At 35.8% G+C, this 22,957-nt stretch overlaps 1 protein-coding gene across 4 annotated transcripts in view; it reads left to right on the top strand.

The window, feature by feature from the left end:
• Positions 1-22,957, top strand: part of sntg1 (syntrophin, gamma 1) — a 73,048-nt gene that overhangs the window by 19,540 nt on the left and 30,551 nt on the right. For 3 of the 4 annotated variants that reach the window (XM_048174855.1, XM_048174854.1, XM_048174857.1), the window contains exons 2-4: positions 8,688-8,842; positions 16,552-16,601; positions 22,750-22,884. In XM_048174855.1, the coding sequence (XP_048030812.1) occupies positions 16,575-16,601; positions 22,750-22,884 (162 nt within the window). In that variant the 5' untranslated portion in view covers positions 8,688-8,842; positions 16,552-16,574. The remainder of the gene's footprint in view (positions 1-8,687; positions 8,843-16,551; positions 16,602-22,749; positions 22,885-22,957) is intronic. The other variant, XM_048174856.1, reaches the window with a different exon arrangement.

Raw genomic sequence — 22,957 nt, 5'->3', positions numbered from 1 at the left:
ACACTTGATCGTGCCTAACAAATCTGAGTCAGTGTGACATTTCTATCTGGACATTATTTCAAGCTGTAAAGTTTGAGGCGAGATGAGATCCTCAAATGTGTTTATTTCGCCTGGAAATCTTACTGCTTTATTGGATTCATGGAGATACTAACTGCATAATTGTCATTTTCAGAGCTCAAGTTGCTCTTTCATAGCAAGAGACTTATTGAGATCTCAGTTAAAGGCACAATATGTAAGATATTTGGATTAAAATGTCCAAAAACCACTAGAGCAATGTTATATATTTTGTTGACTTGTGAATGTTTCCAAGAATGTCTAAATCCAGAGAAATAAGCAATTTTAACCAGGACACGGACCGTGTCCGAGCGTCGCCTACCAGTGACATCATATCCGCGTTACCCTCGGTTTCCGGTTTTATTTTGTAGAAACCATGGAAACGCCAAAGACGCTTTAATATATTATGTGTTTTATTAGACAGGTGAGCAACTGTTTGGATACATTCATTGACAGAAAACTAATCATGTTATATAGCTAAACACAGTAAGTGTTATTGTTAAAATCTTGTTTTCTTGATTTACCGCATGTTTTACCATGCCTAAAATTGATCTAGCTTACTGCAGTGTGCAACAAGTGTCTCATAGTAGCTGCTGAGTGAACGCAGAGTAGCTTTATAACAACTTTCAACACACAAATGTATCTAATATGATAAACAGTGCTGCTTTATCCCACATACACATGACCGGAAGAAGAGGAAGCGGCGACTGTGGCATAATAAAAGCTCCACTGCTGTTGAGACGTGTGTCACGCTTGTCTTTCATTAGCAAATGCTCCAGCAATCCTTCTCTGGTTCATACTACAGTAACGTTAATAATCTCATCCATGAACATGACTTCTGCCCGAGTCCCGACCCGATTCCTTTCTACCGGCTGTAGACGGGAAGACAACACCTCCCATGATTCCGCAAAATCAAGGCGTCATCAAGCTACACCTTTGTTTTGAATGAGCGACCTCTAGCGGTGAAAATGTACATACTCTCTGCCTTTAAAGGATTAGTTCACTTTAAAATGAAAATTATCCCAAGCTTTACTCACCCTTAAGCCATTCTAGATATCACTTTCTTCTTTCTGATGAACACAATCAGAGTTATATTAATAAATATCCTAACGCGTCCAAGCTTTATAATGGCAGTGAATGGGACCAATGAGTATGAAGCTCAAGAAAGCGCATCCATCCATCATAAACATACTCCACACAGCTCCAGGGGGTTAATAAAGTCCTTTTGAAGCAAAGCGATTTGTGTAAGAAAATGATCCATATTTAACAAGTTATAAATTGAAATATCTAGCTTCCGCCAGACCGCCTTCCGTATTCAATTTAGGAAGAAAATGTAATGCCTCTCGCTGTTCAAAATGCTTATGCTACATTCTATGCCTTCCGTATTCAACTTACGAAAAAAGTGTAACTGACACAACGATCTTGTATTGACAATGCAAGAGATGACATAAAAACAAAGCCTGATGAATCTTGGCTTTTTCATCCTGGAATATGGCCATGATACGTCTTCATACATTCATTGTTTAAGAAATTAAAAGCTATTAATTAGGGTTAAAAGAACTGTTCCCAAACATAAACATGTTAGAAACATAATAATCACTGCAATAATGATCTAGTCATAGATTCTTAAGTATTTGCCTATTTAAATCCAAACAGCGACTTTTTTGGCTGGGCAGTGTATTATTTTATACAGTGTCCTCCACAAATATTGGCACCCTTAGTAAATATGAGCAAAGGCGGCTGTGAAAAAACAAACTCCAGCATATTCAGTTGTCAGACAAGACTGGAACTTCAAATGGGACCGGCTTCTGTGGTAAGATGAAACTAAAAAAATAGCTTTTTGGCAGCAAACCCACCAGATGGGTTTGGTGCACACATGGATAAAAAGTACCCCATGCCCACAGTTAAATATGCTGCTGGATCTTTAATGCTGTGAGCCTATTTTTCTGCTATAGGTCCTGGACATCTTGTTCAGATACATGGCATCATGGATTCTATCAAATACTAACAGATAAAAAATCAAAACCTGACCGCTTCTGCTAGAAATCCAATAATGGGCAGTGGTTGGATCGTCCATCAGGACAATGATCCAAAACAAACACCAAAACCAACACAAAAATATGTCAATGAGCACGAAATGAAGCTTCTGCCATGGCCATCCCAGTTCCCTGACCTGAAACCTAAAGAAAATGAGTGGAGTGAACTGAAGAGAAGAAGCACCAACATGGAGCTGGAATCTGAAGGATCTGGAGATATTCTGTATGGAGGAATGGTCTCTGATCTCTCCTCAGGTGTTCTCCAAACTCATCAGGCATTATAGAAGAAGACTCAGAGCTGTTTTCTTGGGAAAAGGACATTGCAATAATTGGGTGCCAATAATTGTGGCCAACATGAACTAGAGAAAAACATTTATTTCATAATGAGCTTTTCCACCAATGCAGATTTTTTTTCACAGCCACCTTTGCTCATATTTACTAAGGGTGCCAATATTTGTGGAGGGCACTTTAGATCTTTGACATTTAATTGCAGACTTGTATAGAATGTGGCTACAAAGTTGCACAATGATTAAGATGCAAGGAGAATTGCATCTGAATATCTTCATCTGATCGATATACACAGTATATACACATACACAATATGAAAACTTTGCATATTATATTTACATGACTGAAACAATAACATGGCATCCATGGTAGTACTTTTGTTATGCATTTGTTTAAACGTGCAGGGTAAAAAAAATGCATTACTTGCTTTGCTGTGAGACTCTCTAATAGCAAATCATTTATTGCATTTGTTGCATACTGAAATAAATCACCTAGCAGTATAATTTAGCCAATATAAGCTCATTTTATGCATAATATCATATAGAAAACAACCATGTTATTTGAACAAACACTACGGTTGAAAATCAGTTAGTACCGTGACACAGCAGTGTGCTTTTGCCTCGTCTCCAGGCAGTGGAAATGCCCGTTGCCCAGAGCCGTGTGAGCGTGTTTGCTCTCTCCGTGTCTTGGCTGTGAAATACACAGATAAATTGTGGTTTTCTGGCTTACATCTCATGGGAGCGTGTTCACTCACCTGCTTGAGAGAAACCTAGTGAAAAAACATCGACCTTCATAGGGCATCAGCGTCACAGACAGCGGCGTGGCGAGTGAACCATTTGACTTCTTGTTTCTGAGTGTATGTGTGTGTATGTGTGTGCGTGGGTGTTTGTGCATGGGAATATTAGATTCATTCCTAAAGGAAATATTAACTGCATATGGTTACATTCAGCAACGCCTTATGCCGGCAATGTTTATATTACAGGTGCTGCATACAAAAGGTGAAAAATGCTGCCTCCGTATGTGGCATATGGAGGGAGAAAGGCAACAAGCCACGTCTGAATCCAGTGTTAACTTCACATCCTGTCTTCTGAGATAGTTTCAATCGATCGATTTTTGAAGGCAGAGAGTGTCCTTCTCTGTCTATGATATGTCTCTGTCTATGATCCCATTCCGTGATAGTTGAGCTAAAAAATAAAAATGGCATCTGAAAGTTGCGATTGGTAGTCAATTATAAGTGTGTAAATGTACGTTTTTCACCAAATTTTTTCACTTTTGATGCCATTTATACACAATCAGAGTTATATAAAAAAAATATTCTGGCCCTTCCAAGCTTTATAATGCGTGTGAATGGTAACCGAGATTTTGAAGCCCAAGAAAGCGCATCCATTCATCATAAAAATAATCCACATGGCTCCAGGGCGTTAATAAAGGCATTCTGAAGAAAAGTAATAGGAAAATATCCATATTTATGACTTTATAAACTAGAATTGCTGGCTTCCGTACAGTTGATTCTGGCGGAAGATTGTACTTTGACCTGACGCATGACATATTGACGAACGTGAAAGCTCAGAGGATAGAGCAAAACAAAACCCTGGTCACAAATTAGAAGTCTAAAACGAGATTTTTTAAAGAGAAATGTCGGAGGAGCTTCAGTTTGTTGCCCAGCCCTATTTGTTTGAACTGCGAGAGGCGTCTACTCTCACCTAAGCTTATGCTACTCGTACATCCGGCGTCATATGCCGGAACTCAACTCTCTCGTGCGGATGGATGTTACAGAAGCTAAGTTATAAATATGGATATTTTTCTAACAAAAACGCATCACTTCACTTCACTACTTTTCATCATTAAAACCGTATTCAATTACCGTGATTTGAACAACTCACGATAAATAAATAGGCTACTGTTTAGCATTAAGCAAAGTTTTGAGCAACAGTATCGCGCAGGCGCAGCACACCCAGTGTCAGAGAGTTACATTTACATTCAGCCTGTGTGCAGTTTTTGTCTGGCCAGTTTTTGTCTGGTTGATGAAAAACAAGCTTATGTGGATTCTACAATTTTAAACAATTCGGATAAGGCATCTAGAATTATTTATGGAGCAGATAAAATACCTATAATCATTTATCATCATTTTGACCCTTTTCTTTAATTAACTCCCTCGGGTCGGCGGTCACACCGGCGTGATCACCGCGTTTTTTTTCTAACCAGTGTGAAAGAGACTCAAAATACTCTGTCAATGTTGTACATACAATTAAGAGTTATACACCATTTTAATCTGTGGAATATCTTCTTTTATTTGTGTACACTCAGTAACAACAAAATGTTGTGCTTTTTGTAAAATAAAGAAAACTAACACGATGCGTGATCTCTCGTCTCCCTCTGAATGAAGTCCAATCTGATAGTTCTCAGAAAATGAACTGTAACTTAGTGAATACTAATCACAAAAAAATTAGACTTATGTCTAAAAAAACGCTGAAATGTCAGGTTTTAAATCGTGTAAGTCAAATCGAAAACAAATATTCTGTGTTTATGTAATCTGTATGAAATGAAAGCCATGTCAGAAGTCTGTGATTCAGCTCATTATCCGCTAATGCGGCCACGCCCACGGAGCCAGCGCTATTCAGACGCAAATTCAGTCAATACATGCATACATCGTCTCAATCGTGTATTTATTGTCTTGAAAAGTGTTTTGAATAGCCATAGTTAGCGATCTCTGGCCTCTGTTAGTTCGGTTAGTTCCTGGATTGCCTATTTTTCTTTAGCAGGCATTTGTGGACTAAATGTGCACAGAGCGCCCTCCGGCTGCAAGTATGAATTGAAAACACAGTATCCAGTGCTCAAAGTAATGACAATAAATCCTGAATAAATCTTACTCCTCTGTATAGAAAATTGACAAACATATGAGAATCCATCAATATTTCTCCAAATGTGCATGCCTATATGAAATGCCATAGAGGTAACATAACTGTTCAGACACTTTGCATCACAGAAATACATTATATTTTAAAGAATATAATAGAATACCATTATTTTAAATTGTAATAATATTTCACAGTATTGCTGTTTTTTCTGTATATTTGATTTACAACATGATGAGATTTGAGACATGATCAACAGAGGGTTTTTTCACAGCCTACCTGACTGAAAGAGCTCATTATTTATGCAGGTCATTAGAGCTCTTGTTTTATACAAATAAGACGTACTTTGATTTGTTGTTTGTTGATTTTAAATGTAAAACTTGGTGAAATTATTAACGTATCAGTACTTTTTGTACTTTTTGTACTTTTTTTAGCACAATACCGTAATAATATTGATAACCGTGATAATTTTAATCACTATAATCGTGATAAGAAATTGTCATACTGTTTCATCTCTACACACACAGTTAACAAGGAAACTAACTAACTAAGTGCGTTTTTTCAGTTATTTAGTCTGGATCTTAAAAAATTAAGCACTTTGTGCCGCTGTTGCACCAGGGTCTGGCAGAAATGAATAGCCTTTGTGGCGGCCCGAAGGTCTGGCCATTATGATGGCGATAAGTACACTTGTTGAGTTTCCCATCTGCTGTGCGGAGTTGGCAATAAAGCGTTTTACAGCAATAACCCAGTTATAGTTTCAATAGTGGTGTTTTATCAAAAGAAAGGATAAGATGTCAGCCAGAGAAAAGCACAGAAGGTTCGCCAGACAAGATAGTTCACTAATGGATGAGGACACGGTGAGATGTTTCTGTTGCCCACATTTTACAGTTATTAGACATGTCCCGACCACTGTAATGACACACGCACATATGAAGAAAAAATAATGGTTTTATTTCAGAAAGGAAATCATGGGGTTGTGAAATTAAATGTGTGAAGTAGTACTCAGCATGTAGAAAGTGCACAGAATGGCCATGGATGAATTAGCCTCAGGATGGGAGATCACATTGCATTATGTTACGCTGAGATAAGTCTGAGTTGAGGCAGTAGGCATTTTACAAAACATACGTCTTGTTACATTTTTTTGGAGCTTATCCACAGCTACTTAACCGGACTGCTTTCAGATATAATAGTTTAATGCTTGTGCTGTTCCTGCAGATAATGCTCTTAAACTAGAAAACTGTTTAGGCTGAATAGTGTGGGAGCAATCATGCTCTAACATTATGAATCTAAAAGGCTAGTCGTGTTGTTGGAAGCCCGCCGTTTTAATTTGACTGTATTGACTATGTGCTTTGTGTCTTCAAAATCTCTCTCTCAGGGAACAAGGAAGAAATAGACTAGGCTCACAATGGAAGAGATGTAAATTGCTTTAGATTGTTTTGCTATCAATGTTGGCCGCTAAATGCAATTACCAGGATTCAATATTTCTTTTCAAAGTCCTGAAGAAAAGATAAAACCATTATAATTGGGGGATTGATGCTTTCTCTAGAAAGCAGCAATGCATTACTTACCATGGAATTTTATTTTAATAGAGGCCAAAATATCTCAGCTGTTTGAAACTTAAAGGATTAACTTCAGAATTAAAATTTCCTGATAATTTACTCACCCCCAGATCATCCAAGATGTTTATGTCTTTCTTTCTTCAGTCGAAAAGAAAGTAAGGTTTTTGAGGAAAACATTCCAGGATTTTTCTCCATACACTCTAAAAAATGCTGGGTTAAAAACAACCCAAGTTGGGTTGAAAATGGACAAACCCAGCGATTGGGTTGTTTTAACCCAGCGGTTGGGTTAAATGTTTGCCCAACCTGCTGGGTAGTTTTATTTAAACCAACTATTGTTTAAAAATTGCTATATGGCTAGCTTAAAATGAACCCAAAATAGTTGGGAAATTAAAAACCAGATGCAATTAGAGGCAACAATAATAGACAAAAGGTGAATGTTTATTAATAAGCTTTAATATTTTATTAATATAAATTTAATAGTTTAATAGTTTATTAATATAAATTTATTAATAAGCAATTTAATAAATGTTTATTGTTTAATATTTATTCATTGAACATTAATAAATGTTCATTTCCAACATACTTTGGGTTAATTTTAATTAAGCAATACAGTAATTTTTAAACAATAGTTGAGTTAAATAAAACTACCCAGCAGGTTGGGCAAACATTTAACCCAACCGCTGGGTTAAAACAACCCAATTGCTGGGTTTGTCCATTTTCAACCCAACTTGGGTTGTTTTTAACCCAGCATTTTTTAGAGTGTATAGTTGACTTCACCAGGGTACAATGGGTTGAAGGTCGAAATTCAGTGTACCTTCAAAGGGATCCCAGCAGGGGAATAAAGGTCTTATCTAGCGAAATGATCAGTCATTTTCTTAAAAAAAAAAAATATATATATATATATACTTTTTTTCCCCACAAATGCTAGTCTTGCACTGGGATAGTTCACCCAAAAATGAAAATTCTGTCATTAATTACTCACCCTGATGTCATTCCAAACTGATAAAAAAATCATGATTTACCACTTTATTTACAAAATATTAATTTTACAATGCATGTTGGCTTAACTTGTATTCCGAAGATGAACGAAAGTCTTACGGGTTTGGAACAACATGAGGGTGAGTAATTAATGACAGAATTTTCATTTTTGGGTGAACTAACCCTTTAAAAGAAGTAGCTAGTTGACCCAAAAACGTTTAAACATTTTTTTCCCAAAATATATTCCCCTCATGTCTTTTGAAGGCCTTTTTAATATCTTCCTTCCATGTAACACAAAAGGAGTAATTCTTGCAGAATTTCCAGATTATAATCACTTACAATACAGGTCTACTGCAAGTGTAATAAAACATTTTGTTCTCATCTCATTTAATGTTTCACGGAGGAATGAAACAACATGCAAATGAAGACAGTGCTTAAATTTTTTGGATGAACTACTGCTTTTAAAGTTGATAAGCCTATTCATTTTATTATCCTAACTTTGTGCAATTGAATGTTCAGTTGCATTTATTAGCATTTTCTCTGAGAACAGACCACCATTTCCGCTCTTGTGTGAAAAAACAGCTTGACGGAGCACTTTGGATTGAAGCGGAATGCAGGGATTCTGTTTTTAACTTGACACGGCATCTTAAAATCACAAAGCTCATGGTGGGACATTAAAAAAATTACACTCTGTATGGCTGTAGCAGCAGGAGACGAAATGTAAGAAACAACTTTTTAGAGAAGCTTTTACCATGCAAACTGTCTTAACAGTGAAAGCACAGCATGCTTCTGCCACACTAATTCCGGCTCTGATGCTAAAAAGAGCAAAAATATATATGTAAGAAAAAAATCTAGATAAATTAATCAACCTCAATAATGGACTGACCCTCCTAACAAGGTTCCTTGTTGTTCTCCAGCAGCTGCAGGACTCTGGCTGGGCCTGAGGGCCAAAATCTCTTACTGGAATAAAGGAAGGAAGAAAAGGAAAACATCAGCCCTGAACAAGCCTCCCCTGCCTCCTTCCCCATGGCTTGACCTCCATGCTTGCTGTGCTGAAGATCTTTCCCTGGAGGTAAGCCTAAAATACCCAGGCCTCCAGCTGGAGCTTGACAAATTGACTCATTTGCCGAGTAGGTGATCTTAAAGCAATAGTTCATCGAAAAAACGGAACATTCTGTCATCATTTACTCACCCTTGTGTCATTCCAAACTGATATGATTTTCTTTCTTCTGAGTGCTGCGGTTGCTGCTTTATGGTACTTTTATGGTGCCTTTTTTTGTCCTTATTGAAGCTTGACAGCATCTATAACCATTTGTTGTGTGAAAAAGAGCAGCGTCGGCATCTGCTTTGGTGTTCCACAAAGTCGTACGGGTTTGGAATTTCATTTTGATTTGAACTGTTCCTTTAAAGATGCCGTAGAACGTCTTTTTAAAAGATGTAATATAAGTCTAAGGTATCTGTGAAGTTTCAGTTCAAAATACCCCATAGATTTTTTTTTAATTAATTTTTTTAACTGCCTATTTTGGGGCATCATTAAATATGAGCTGATTTAGGCTGCGGCCCCTTTAATTCTCGTGCTCTCCCGCCCCCCGGAGCTCGCGCTTGCTTTTAACAGGATAAACAAAGTTCACACAGCTAATATAACCCTCAAAATTGTTCTTTACAAAGTGTTCGTCATGCAGCATGTCTAATCATGTAAGTATGGTATTTATTTGGATGTTTACATTTGATTCTGAATGAGTTTGATGGTGGTCCGTGGCTAAAGCTAACATTACACACTGTTGGAGAGATTTATAAAGAATGAAGTTGTGTTTATGAATTATACAGACTGCAAGTGTTTAAAAATAATGACAGTCTTGTCTCTGTGAATACAGTAAGAAACGATGGTAACTTTAACCACATTTAACAGTACATTAGCAACATGCTAACGAAACATTTAGAAAGACAATTTACAAATATATCACTAAGAATATCATGGATCAGTTATTATTGCTCCATCTGCCATTTTTCGCAGTTGTCCTTGCTTGCTTACCTAGTCTGATGATTCAGCTGTGCACAGATCCAGACGTTAAAACTGGCTTGTCTAATGCTTGAACATGAGCTGGCATATGTAAATATTGGGGTCATACATATTAATGATCCCGACTGTTACGTAACAGTCGGTGTTATGTTGTGATTCGCCTGTTCTTTGGAGGTCTTTTAAACAAATGAGATTTATATAAGAAGGAGGAAACAATGGTGTTTGAGACTCACTGTATGTCATTTCCATGTACTGAACTCTTGTTATTCAACTATGCCAAGGTAAATTAAATTTTTAATTCTAGGGCACCTTTAAATTTGCTGTCATGTTTATTAGACAACATATTCGGCTCTATTTCTTAGAGGAATGCTGTGTTTCATCATGCTTCTTTCTGACATGAATTTTTACAGACATCTCCCAGAAGGCTCAAAGAATTGTTCTGAGATGGCCAACCGACGAGGTGCCTGCATTAAAATAATATTGCAGATGAAAAAAAAAAACGCCATACCGCACCAGTCTGTTAACGTGCAAATCACATCTCATTTTCACAGAACGGCAAAGCGAGTGAGTCAGTGCGAAACTGTACAATCTGAATGCCAAGCATTATACTGAGAGAAAGCAAAGCATAGAAACAACACATAGTAAATTATGGTGTCATGTTGAAGAACACTCAACAACATTTCTATTTTTGGTCGTAAGCCACAGCAAATGCGATTTAATGAGCACGGAATGTATAGGAATGACCTTTATATTGATTTTTAGCTCTGCAGCACATGGTGTTCTTTTTAAACAAGCCAGTACTGAAACAGTTATACATGGTAATAGTTTTATAAAATGAAGTGTTAAAGGATTAGTTCACTTCAGAATTAAAATTTCCTGATAATTTACTCACCCCCATGTCATCCAAGATGTTTATGTCTTTCTTTCTTCAGTCGAAAAGAAATTATGATTTTTGAGGAAAACATTAGTGGACTTCATTGGGGTTCAATGGGTTGAAGGTCCAAATTGCAGTTTCAATGCAGCTTCAGAGGGCTCTACATGATGCCAGATGAGGAATAAGGGTCTTATCTAGCAAAACGATTGGTCATTTAAAAAAAAATAAAAAATTTAAATACTTTTTAACCACAAATGCTTACCTTGCACTAGCTCTGCGATGGGCCACGCATTACGTAATGACGCGTGACGTAGGCAGAAGTACCGATCCAGTGTCTACAAAGCGAACATGCAAAGACTAAGTCAAATGGCCTTTGCAAAAAAGGTAAAACGATGCCGGACGATTTTGAAGTTGGAGGAGAAAATGAGATGGAGTTTTTCTTCCTACCGTGGTACTTGCGTACCACGTTATGCGTGACCTTTCCAGCGTGATTACGTAATGCATGGCGCATCACAGAGCAGTGCAAGATGAGCATTTGTGGTTAAAAAGTATATACATTTTATTTAGATAAGTCCCTTATTCCTCATTTGGGATCATGTAGAGCCATTTGAAACTGCAATTTGAACCTTCAACGCATTGATCCCCGTTGAAGTCCACTATATGGAGAAAAATCCTGGAATGTTTTCCTCAAAAACCTTCATTTCTTTTCGACTGAAGAAAGAAAGACATAAACATATTGGATGACATGGGGGTGAGTGAATTATCAGGAAATTTTAATTCTGAAGTGAACTAATCCTTTAACGTTTGAAGGCTTATCTCATGATGTTGGTTTATAGAAAAGTCATTATTTGTACAAGTACAAATTATTTTTATCACAGTTAAGCATAGGCCCCCATTCTCATTGTGAGCAAATGTGCTGATTTTAATTTTAAAACCATTTAAATCAGTTTCTTTGTCAGAGTAATAAGAATCTAATGCCATTAAAAATAATAAGAATTACAAAATAAAAAGTTAAAATGTTTGAATGTTTGAATGCATCATGGTAATGAGAATTTAGGGAGGAATGAGCTTCATAGGAATAAAAAATAAATTTTAGGGGGGGGCGAAATATGACTTTATGGATTCAGTTGGGTGCTAAAAGTTTATAAAACTAATTTTGTCTGCTAGCCTGATGTTGAATGTTATATTGTGCCTTTTATCATTGTTTGTGACATGTAATGTTGGTTTATTAGTGTCTATAGCCAAAGAGTGCCTCAGTGACTGCCTTAGGCCACTATGAAATCAGATTTGAGTGTCATCGAATCAATAAAAACATAATAGAATATTTTTATAATGTTCTACATTCTAATAAACTATTGAGCATTCTTTTGCCTTTATTTCTCTGCCACGTCTTTGATAGATGACAACGAGAGCGATTTCATTAGCCACACATTAAACTTATCGGCTTTTCTCTGTCCGTGTGAAGGAAGCTTCAGATGGCACGCAAGTGGAAAGACCTGTAGACCTCATAGAGATGTTTATTAGGGAACACTCGTTCTTGCCACGCCAATGAATTATTCATAAAGCCGCTGTCTGAAGGCCTTGTGTATTCTGCCAGGACTTTCTAAGCTGGAATCGATCCGTGGTGGAAATTCTGAGCGATCCGCGACATCTCCTCCAGCTCGGAGGCTTTAAAGGGGCATGTAACTCATTTTGACAGATGGCACTCAAGAGGTACTCACCATCGCTGCTTTGGAGACACGCATCCTCTCCGTTATGAGCCTCAGATTGCTATTTCCTCTTAAGTGCACTCCACGTGAGGACAAGGTTCATCACTGAAATGGCTTTTTGACAATTTTTGATACATAATGGGGAATTTAGATTTAGGGGCTCGCCAATATATCTCGCTTACGAAGGTATCTTATGGCACAAGCCACTTAAGGAGGGATGTCCCAGCATTTTAGCATTCAAGGCCTCTCAGAGCAAAAACACACTGATTAAAGTGGGGGAAAAATAGCCGACTTGTCCTTGCATTCAGACCACCGACAAAATGTGGTGAAAACAGCCAGAATGAGCCGTAATCCCTCCATATTTGCCCCGCTGAGTGGTTTCAGACAGTGCAAATTATGCGATTGTTCTGATTAAATGTGCTCCGCTGGTTGTGATTTTAATTTGAGCTACTCTGGGAGATGGAATGGCACAAGTGATTCCTCTGTGAAATAATCTTCAGGATGGTTTTAATCCTTGGCGCTCACTAGTAGTTCTAGTGCACAAGCAGCATGTTAATGCTAAATGACAACAGCGGTGTGGTCAGCCACTGCTGTGATTCTTTTTGCAATATGAATTATTAAAGCGTTTATGGAGTAGCACTGAAATAACTCGGCAGGAAATGCCTCCAGTGATTTATTCTTCCTGTTCAAATAAGTATCATTGTGTAGGGGAGAGTGGGGTAAGATGAGCCATTTTTTACTTATGTGGTCCTCACGATAAGGGAAAATGAGGCAGAAGTACAATGAAAGTATTTAAAGTAATTTCAGGATGTTTCCTATCATTTTAAATGATCAGAATAATTCTATAACAAAGGGTTCTAAAAATATGGCTTCTTATAAAAAAGTGTTCCTCTGGCTCAATTTACCCCAGGTTAGGGGTAAGTTGAGCCGAGTCAGTAGGTGGGTGTAAACTGACCATCTAACTGAATCTGAATCAAACCCATGTGAAATTTTAATAATGTACCTAATTTAATAGTCAAATTTCGTTTTACAAATATTTTTTGTAAAAATATTTTACAAATTGTTCTTTTTTTTAAAGCTAAATTAAACAACATAAAACCAACCAAATGAAGTTGAAATTTCAGTATCTTTAATTGTTTGCATTTCTGAAACAATATGTTGAACACCAAAGTTGTAACCTTCCCATAAACTGACTAAACAAACTTGTTGAGTAAAATTAAATGAAAACTAAATAAGAATGAATAAATGTCACTGAAACTAATAAACATTTTAGTCAAAAGGTTCTTGACATGGTAGTTTTTCTGCAATGTCGGCCATGTTAGGCCATTAGGGACTACAGGTGGAAAGATATATATAATTAAACATCCTCTGGTTCGTATCAGAGAAGGATTTGGTGTACTTGTACACTATTGCTATCAAATAAACTCGAAAATAAAGATAAACTAAACCAGTTGTGTAATATTACATTGAAATGACACCAGTTTATACTTCAGATTTAACTTAAATTCATTGCCTTATGGTGGGGTAAGTTAAAACGCTGGCTCAATTTACCCCACAGCATTTGGCTCACTTTGCCCCATAGCTGCCATTTTAGGAAAAGCTAGTAGCTAGCTTACCAATTCAGAATAATATTTAGCTAAATGACTTGCATGGTTTTATACATTGCTAAATCATCAATATGTATCATAAATATTTTTAGACATGGACAAATTTGCTTTGATGTAATATCCATTACATCTGTTATGTTAAAATTTTACTTTGACAAGCCAAAAAGTAAGTTTTTAAAGAAAACTGGCGCCTTCCACTCCTCCCATGTGCTTCTCCTTTTCACTGTCTGGCAGAAATGATGGGTGGTTCTAAAATATATGGTCACATGACAATAAAATGGTACGGTTGCCAAGATACAGGGGGTGGGTCAACTTACCCACTGGCTCATCTTACCCCACTCTCCTCCTACCACAAAATGTGTTGCTGGGTCACAAATCTCATCTCACAAACAACACATCTGAGTCATATTTCACCCCCAAATCAAAGGAAATATATTAGGGCTGTCACGATTCTTTGATTAAATTCGAGTACTTGCAATTTACTCGTGTCGAGTAACCCAAATTGGGCGGCAAAATACAGGAAGTGGCGCATTCCACTGACAAGAATCCATGAACCGCATTTTATTAGGCTATTTTCTAAGGCTGCACGATGTATTAAAACAATTTTAAAACCATAGTGCTATTGTTCAGTTAAATAAATATATGCCCTGCGGGTTTAATATATATATTAATTATTTAATTATTTACATGCGTGTAGTTTACGTGCGTTTTAGAGTGGCTCCGTTCACAGTAAATCCTGCTCCACATTATCATTTACATGCGTCTCAAACTCCATCTCTGCATATGTTGTGAGCTTGGGTCGCCTAAAATGTTCATCTGGGAACGCCATTTCATCAAGTTTGTAAGGTAAATCATTTATAAACCTACGCCAACACAGGAGAAAACATCATTATGCTTCTTTAAGGTGAATGTGATTTCACCAAGTATGACATGTTCCTGGATCAACATCTTTGTTGATCCTGGAACAACATTCCAATCAACCAATCAGATTTGAGGGACAAGTTTAACGTTTATGTAAAGTTTAGGCTTGCAACCAGGGTTAGGTGCTTCTACATCAATGTTATCCACCTATCTTTAGTTATGGGTAGGATTAGGTTTAGGGGTAGGAAGAGGGTTAAAACGAAATTTTCAGACAGGAATGTTGTTCCAGGATCAACAAAATATGTTGATCCAGGAACATGTCTTACTTGGCAAAATCATGTTCGGTAACTATGCAAACAGTTTATCATGATTTCAAAATAAAAGTTCAAAACCCATACGTTTTGATGTCCACGTATTCTTGTTCAAGAAATTACAGTAGCTGTAATTAAAGTGCCCAAATATTAAAGATTAAGTGAACATTTGAATTGTTTGGCCAATTTCAAACAAGGATTTGATCTGCTGTAAAGTGTAACAACGCCAGGCTGTTGGCGCCCTCTGCAGGCATTTGTTATAATACATTGTGTACATAAGTTGATTGTTTATATTATGTTATGTATTTTAACAGTGTTGTTCTATAAAACCATACGATTACTTGCTTTTGATACTTTATTTGAACCAAATATTATTGCCTCATTGTTATGAATTTTAGTTATTTTAAAGGCTATTGTTTATCTAGGTCTATTTTTTTTTACCACAAAAATCAGATTACTCGATTAATCGCCAAAATAATCGACTGATTTCTTGATTGCCAAAATAATAGTTAGTGACAGCCCTAAAATATAGTACATTTGTCTGTTGAACTGTGATCTAGATATGTTTTTGTAAGATTCATCCTTTTGTATCATGATTATCAGTCATTTTTAGCAGACGTCACCACCATTATTATTACTATTATGATTCAGTCAGATGCTGAACTTTAGAGATGCAATTCACTGTGCATCTTACATCTTCATAAACAAAGATATTATTATCACTTGTTGGTTTAATAACATTAACACCAACCCTGACCTCAGGGTTTGTTTGCATGCAGTATTCTTATTGCACAATGAAGCATTCAAGCAGACCATGTACAGCAAACCAGAAATTGCAGTACATGTTCATAGACCATCCCAAACAGGCTGATATATTGTTTGACAATAACTCTCACTGAATTATTTAGTAGGCCTCCGAGCAACTTGAAATGCCACATTTGCATTTGTATTCAGACGTGGTTATTGCTTTCCGGTTGGTTAAACTATTCTGCCATCCACATGTTAGCAAAGGATTGACAAAATAAAAATGTAGCACTTTTAGGAGTTTTAGAAAAAGCTTTTTACACAGAATATCAAAACGCATTGCAAGCAGACTCATCCTCCTTGGCTTTGCACGTCCAGATGCTGAAATTTGTCAAAACAAATTTGCTGTGAAGAGTTTTGATTAAATTTCTGCATATCTAAGTGTGCTTTCATGCAAGATAAAGTTCCTTCGCACTGCATGAACCAACCAATGATTCATTTCAAATGCATCTTCATTTGTCTGTAATGAATTTTTCTTTACTTTGCCACTGCAAACAACATTTATCACTGAAGGTCAATAACATTAAGCTTTTGCCAATGCAACTTGTTTTAATGACTTGATGACAGGTTTTCTTCTTCATGTTTGCTCTCTAAGGGCTGTTTCTCTGACCTTAGCACATGGATTTCAAGACTTCAAATGAAGAGGTAAGTATTGCTTTATATATGCCACTGTTGTTATGTGTTATTTCAGATGAAGTAGATAAAGCAGTGCGCTCATACAACTTGTAACAGATCTATTTCAGCGCTATTTGTTGAACCAAACTCTATCCAAATAAATGTTTGGTGAAGTCGCTGAGGGAGGCCCGAGCACATCGATCAAATAAATAGATTTGTTGACTTTCCACAGGGGAACAAAGATGTTAGGTCAAAAACGATTGCTTTAATTCCCCAGTCTGCAGACTAGAGAAAACAGAGTTATTTAACAGACAACAGATTTATTGTTTCATTCTCTTCACCCAAAAATGAAAATTCTGTCATTTATTACCCTCATGCCGTTCCACACCCGTAAGACCTTCGTTAATCTTTGGAATGCAAATTAAGATATTTTTGTTGAAATCCGATGGCTCAGTGAGGCCTCCATAGCCAGCAATGACATTTCCTCTCTCAAGATCCATTAATGTACTAAAATCATATTTAAATCAGTTCATGTGAGTACAGTGGTTCAATATTAATGTTATAAAGCGACGAGAATATTTTTGGTGCACCAAAAAAACAAACAAACGACTTATATAGTGATGGCCGATTTCAAAACACTGCTTCATGAAGCTTCGGAGCATAATGAATCAGCGTGTCGAATCAGCAGTTCGGAGCGCCAAAGTCACATGATTTCAGCAGTTTGCCGGTTTGACACGCGATCCGAATTATGATTTGACACAGAAGATTCATAACGCTCCGAAGCTTCCTGAAGCAGTGTTTTGAAATCGGCCATCACTATATAAGTCGTTATTTTTTGGCGCACCAAAAATATTCTTGTCGCTTTATAATATTAATATTGAATGCAAACCTGTCGTTCAGCCACATTGGTGAATGATGTCACACAGGTGGTGGAGTAATAACTTCTTTAAATGAATCTGTTTGAGATCGAATTAATGCTAGATTTTTTGCTATAAATTACAGACATGGCATCTGAGGACTAATTCTCATTTTACTCAGTTTTTACTTTATTTCCAGAGTCGATCATAGGCTCGTTCATACGTACTAAATACGCATATGTGCACTCTTGGTGCTTAAAATCTCTTGATTAACTAAAATATGTAAATGACATTTGTATATCTTAGAAATAAAAGATATACATTGTACTTAACATCAGCTTGCTTATTTTGCTCAAGATAACGATTTAAGTCCACGTTAAGATACATTTCAATGGAGGACCTTGATTTCTTTCAAAACTGTGAACTCGTACTCTTGTTTCTAGAAATGCAACCGGCAATCTTGTGTCTCAGTTATGGGTCATAGTGAAAATGACCTCAGAAGACTTCAGTATTAATATTGTTGCAGTGTTCATCTTGTTGCTTGGCAGATTATTTCATACATTTGTAATGGAATATTATTTCTTAACAGACACTTTAATATCATATACAGGCACGATTCTAAAATGATATCAAGTCAAATCAATATTTAATTTCCATGTATTTATTTATTCATTTGTTGGTCTTGATCACCCCGTTGTGGTTTATTTTGCAATAATGACCGACTGACTGTACTTTATATCCTATATATCAATGTCTATCAGCTAATGAGAAATATTGATCGTCCACTAATCTGGATGTTTTTCTTAGTATGTTAAAATTCATCACATTCGGTGGGTCCTGCATTATATTGATGCAGTTTGGGACTACTATGAATGCAGAGAGCACAAATTTAATAGCTTTTGGGCTCAGAAATGGGGACACGGAAGAGCGCTTATGTGTGGAAGATTAATGAGCGCTCAGAGGAAGATAAGTCTTGTGTATATAGACAGATCTATTTACAAACACTGCTGATGCGTAAGACAAGATTCAACATGTTGTGGACCGAAAGAATATATGGTGATGATGATCTACCTTTAATAAGAGAGGGTTATGAATCTGGTACAGTGGTATTACAGAGCTTGTGGGTGTTTTAACTTTGCTAAAGCATCAGTATGAGAATCATATTGGAAGTGTTTCTTGTTAACTTTGAATTAATGCATCCCTCTGGCAATCTTACTTGACTAACTACACTAATTTTACCTCTGGAATGGCCAAAGTCAATGTCTGAGAATGTTTTGACTGAAAATCTCAAGGGTACACTAAAAATGGCTGACACTTGATCGCCATGGCAACAGAATCAAGCATGTGTCCTAGCAACTGAAGTTATGGAATAAATTTCATTCTAGTATAAAGTATTTGACCTGACGTTGCAAGAAAACGCAATGATGCAGATGCCAGACTCAACAGAAAATTCAGGTCTCTTCCTTTATTTATGAGCAACTGCTTACCAACCAATTTGGTCATCATAGGAACTAGTCTTACAACACAACTGGGCCCTGAGGATTGTTATGTTTTTTTTTACAGTGCTGACAAGTGGAAAAGCCAAAATATACAGGCATACAACATTTTAAAGCAGAGAGTTTAAATTAAATAATAAGGACTGAAAAAACCATGGTGTTGGTGCTTCGTATTTCAGTGTTATTAAATAACACTGAAATACGAATTATTAAATATGCATTGAATTATTAAATATGCATTGACAAAAATTCTTAAATAAACTACTTATAGGGGTGCAGTTTGTTAATATAAATATAAAATCTCTTAAGATAATTTTATATAAGCTAAAATATGTTTACATGTCTCTAACAGACTAACTAGCAAACTAACTATATAATAGTGTGATTTAAATTATTCACAGTTTATCAGGTATGACAAGATGTTAAAAATAATACACATAAAGTGAGGCTGGTATCACTGTGAAACTATTACTTGCCATGATGAAGCAGATGTACAAAAGGCACTTTAGGCACTTAGGATAATTATGTTACACTAAACATTGAGTTTGTGGTTGTTTCTTCAGCTATGGGCACTTTTATATCCCTGGGGTTAATTAAAAATAAAATAAATAAATAACAGGCTTGTAATATGAAAACATGATGTGTGAAGAAAACAAAAGAAAAAACAAGGAAACCATCACTTGTGAGCATAATGTTTTTTTTTATTGCACATCATTTTTAATCAAGCTGTATTTTAGTCAGAATTATGCAGAAAGTCTGAAAGTATATTCTCGTTTCCCATTCATTTCCAATGCGGTCATTTTTGACTGCAAGGAGTACAAGTGACTATTTGTTTAGGACCATTAACCTTTTCGAATCATGTCCATGATTTTTTTTCTTCTTTACCAAGTTTCATACCATTCCCATGATATATTGTGTGTATTTAGGATACATGGAATATTATATGTATATGCACTGTTGGACATTTTAGTGGACAAATTATCTAAACAAGTGACAGTGTGAAAAGTGTTTCAAGTATCAAGTTTATTTATCATGTATACAAACGACAATTTGCACACTGAAATGCTTTCAGTGTGCAAGAGGCTCAGGCTTTCTACAGTAGTGCAATACAGTACAATATAAGTGCAATATAATACAATCCAATGCAATTTAGATAGATAATTTTACTTTAATCCTTTATGTATAATGTATTTTAAAGGTATTCATAATGCACAATATAATTAGTGCTGTCAAAACGATTAATATATATATACACACACACACACACACACACACACACACATACATATAAGTGCTCTTATATAGATTAATCGCGATTAATCACACCTAACATAGAAGTTTATATATTAGTGCTGTCAAATAGGTTAATCACGATTAATCGCATCTAACATAAAAGTATATATTAGTGCTGTCAAATAGATTAATTGCGATTAATCACATATAACATAAAAGTTTATATATTAGTGCTGTCAAATAGATTAATCGCGATTAATCACACCTAACATAAAAGTATATATTAGTGCTGTCAAATAGATTAATCGTGATTAATTGCATCTAACATAAAAGTATATATTAGTGCTGTCAAATACATTAATTGCGATTAGTCGCACCTAACATAAAAGTTTATATATTAGTGCTGTCAAATAGATTAATCGTGATTAATCACATCTAACATAAAAGTTTATATATTAGTGCTGTCAAATAGATTAATCGCGATTAATCGCACCTAACACAAAAGTATATGTTAGTGCTGTCAAATAGATTAATCGCGATTAATCGCACCAAACATAAAAGTATATATTAGGGCTGCCAAATAGGTTAATCACGATTAATCGCACCTAACATAAAAAGTTTATATATTAGTGCTGTCAAATAGATTAATCGCGATTAATCACACCTAACATAAAAGTATATATTAGGGCTGCCAAATAGATTAATCGCGATTAATCACACCTAACATAAAAGTATATATTAGTGCTGTCAAATAGATGAATCGCACCAAACATAAAAGTATATATTAGGGCTGCCAAATAGATTAATCGCGATTAATCGCACCCAACATAAAAAGTTTATATATTAGTGCTGTCAAATAGATTAATCGCGATTAATCACACCTAACATAAAAGTTTATATATTAGTGCTGTCAAATAGATTAATCGCGATTAATCGCACCTAACATAAAAGTATATATTAGGGCTGTCAAATACATTAATCGCGATTAATCACACCTACCATAAAAGTTTACATATTAGTGCTGTCAAATAGATTAAATGTGATTAATCGCATCTAACATAAAAGTTTGCATTTAAACAACCAATTTCAAGCAATTTTTATATGTAACAAGGAATCTACAAATATTATAATGCATTTTAATTTTGATTACAATTATTTGAAAAGATATAATGCATCATAACGAGTGCTGTCAAACAAATTAATTGTGATTAATCACATCTAACAAAAGTTTGCGGTTACATAATATATGTGTGTGTATATTATTACATTTATATATATTATATACAGTATATATGTCTGTGTGTGTATAATATATACACACACATATATTATGTAAATGCAAAATGTTTATGTTAGATGCAATTAATCGCGATTAATCTATTTGGCAGCACTAGTTATAATGCATTATATCTTTTCATAAATAATTGTAACCAAAATTAAAATGCATTATAATATTTGTAGATTCCTTGTTACATATGAAATTGGTTGTTTGTCTTCTGTTTTTATGCATTATACCTTCTAAATCTGTAACAATGAATAGACAAGTATTATAATGTATTATAACTGTGGTCACAATTATTCATGAGATCATACAATGCATGATAAGGTGCATTACAAGGCATAATCAATGCATTATTAATACTTTTATAATGAATTACATGTAAAGGCTTTAGGTAAAGTGCTGCTATCATTTTCTTATTCCGTGTGTTCACCAAAGCATTTTAGCCAGCTGAAAGTGTCAGGCGCTCTTCTGAAAATGCCTTACTGTGATTGTTTCTGAATATAAAAATGCTTTTATTCCGTTGTTGTGCTTGTTGTCATTGTATGAGCAGGATGTGGCGGTTGGTCGGTGCGGTATTTGTCCCGCCCCTCCTCCACTGTGATTGGACGGCTGGGTAAAAAGGGAATACTTGAAGAAGCACCCATAAATTAAGTGCTATTTATAAACTGTTAAAGTGGCGCCATTTAAGTTTGCCCTATCTGTTTTACTTTAAATGATTGCTGTAGGGCAAGAACGTTTGATTGCTCAAAATTACATCTTGCAAGGCAGCTGGAAGTTAAAGGGCTTACAGTGCCTTATACTGTAGCTGCATGACTCTTATGTAATTTTTCTCAAACATTTATCTACAGAAGTAAGGGCCTTGTGATAAATGCTGAATAAATATGGACCCGATAAGCTGCATTTAAGCCTCTGACAGACTGCCTGTCAAGTTGCAATGTATTCAAGAGCATCTGGACTTCATTATCCATTTGTTGGAGACATTTTGTCACATTTTCAAAAAGCTTCATCAGTCATTATGACATTGTGTGGTGTGAAGATGTTTAATCCAACATCAGATAACTGATGAAGTCAGTTGGATGAGAGGCAAAACATCTTCAACAAATGAATAACCAAGTCCAGATGGTCTAGCAATAATTTTTCTCCCTGATATTCTGCAGTGACTTTGAGTTTTCAGTTGCATCTCTGCCAAGCAAAAAGTGACTCTGCAAACACAAGCCCTCACTATTTATCATGCGATCAATTTCATGGCTAATTAACTTCATGTTGTCAAGTGAGGATTACAGATGTTTGTGTGACTTTGGCTGTTTCAGACAAAGACTGGGATTTATTTGCTTCAAGATGGTAGCGAGGAGCCTTTCAATATCCGTCTGCACCTGGCCAAAGATATTCTCACCATTCAAGAGCAAGACGTCATCTGTGTGTCTGGAGAACCGTTCTACTCAAGTGTGAGTTCAACAATCCACACTGTAAACCAGATAGATCCAGTCCTGGAAAATATAAGATATATGATAAAAATGG

Source organism: Megalobrama amblycephala, linkage group LG22, assembly GCF_018812025.1.
Source record: "Megalobrama amblycephala isolate DHTTF-2021 linkage group LG22, ASM1881202v1, whole genome shotgun sequence".
In the NCBI taxonomy this organism is placed as follows: domain Eukaryota; kingdom Metazoa; phylum Chordata; class Actinopteri; order Cypriniformes; family Xenocyprididae; genus Megalobrama; species Megalobrama amblycephala.
This window is presented reverse-complemented; position numbering and strand designations above follow the sequence as displayed.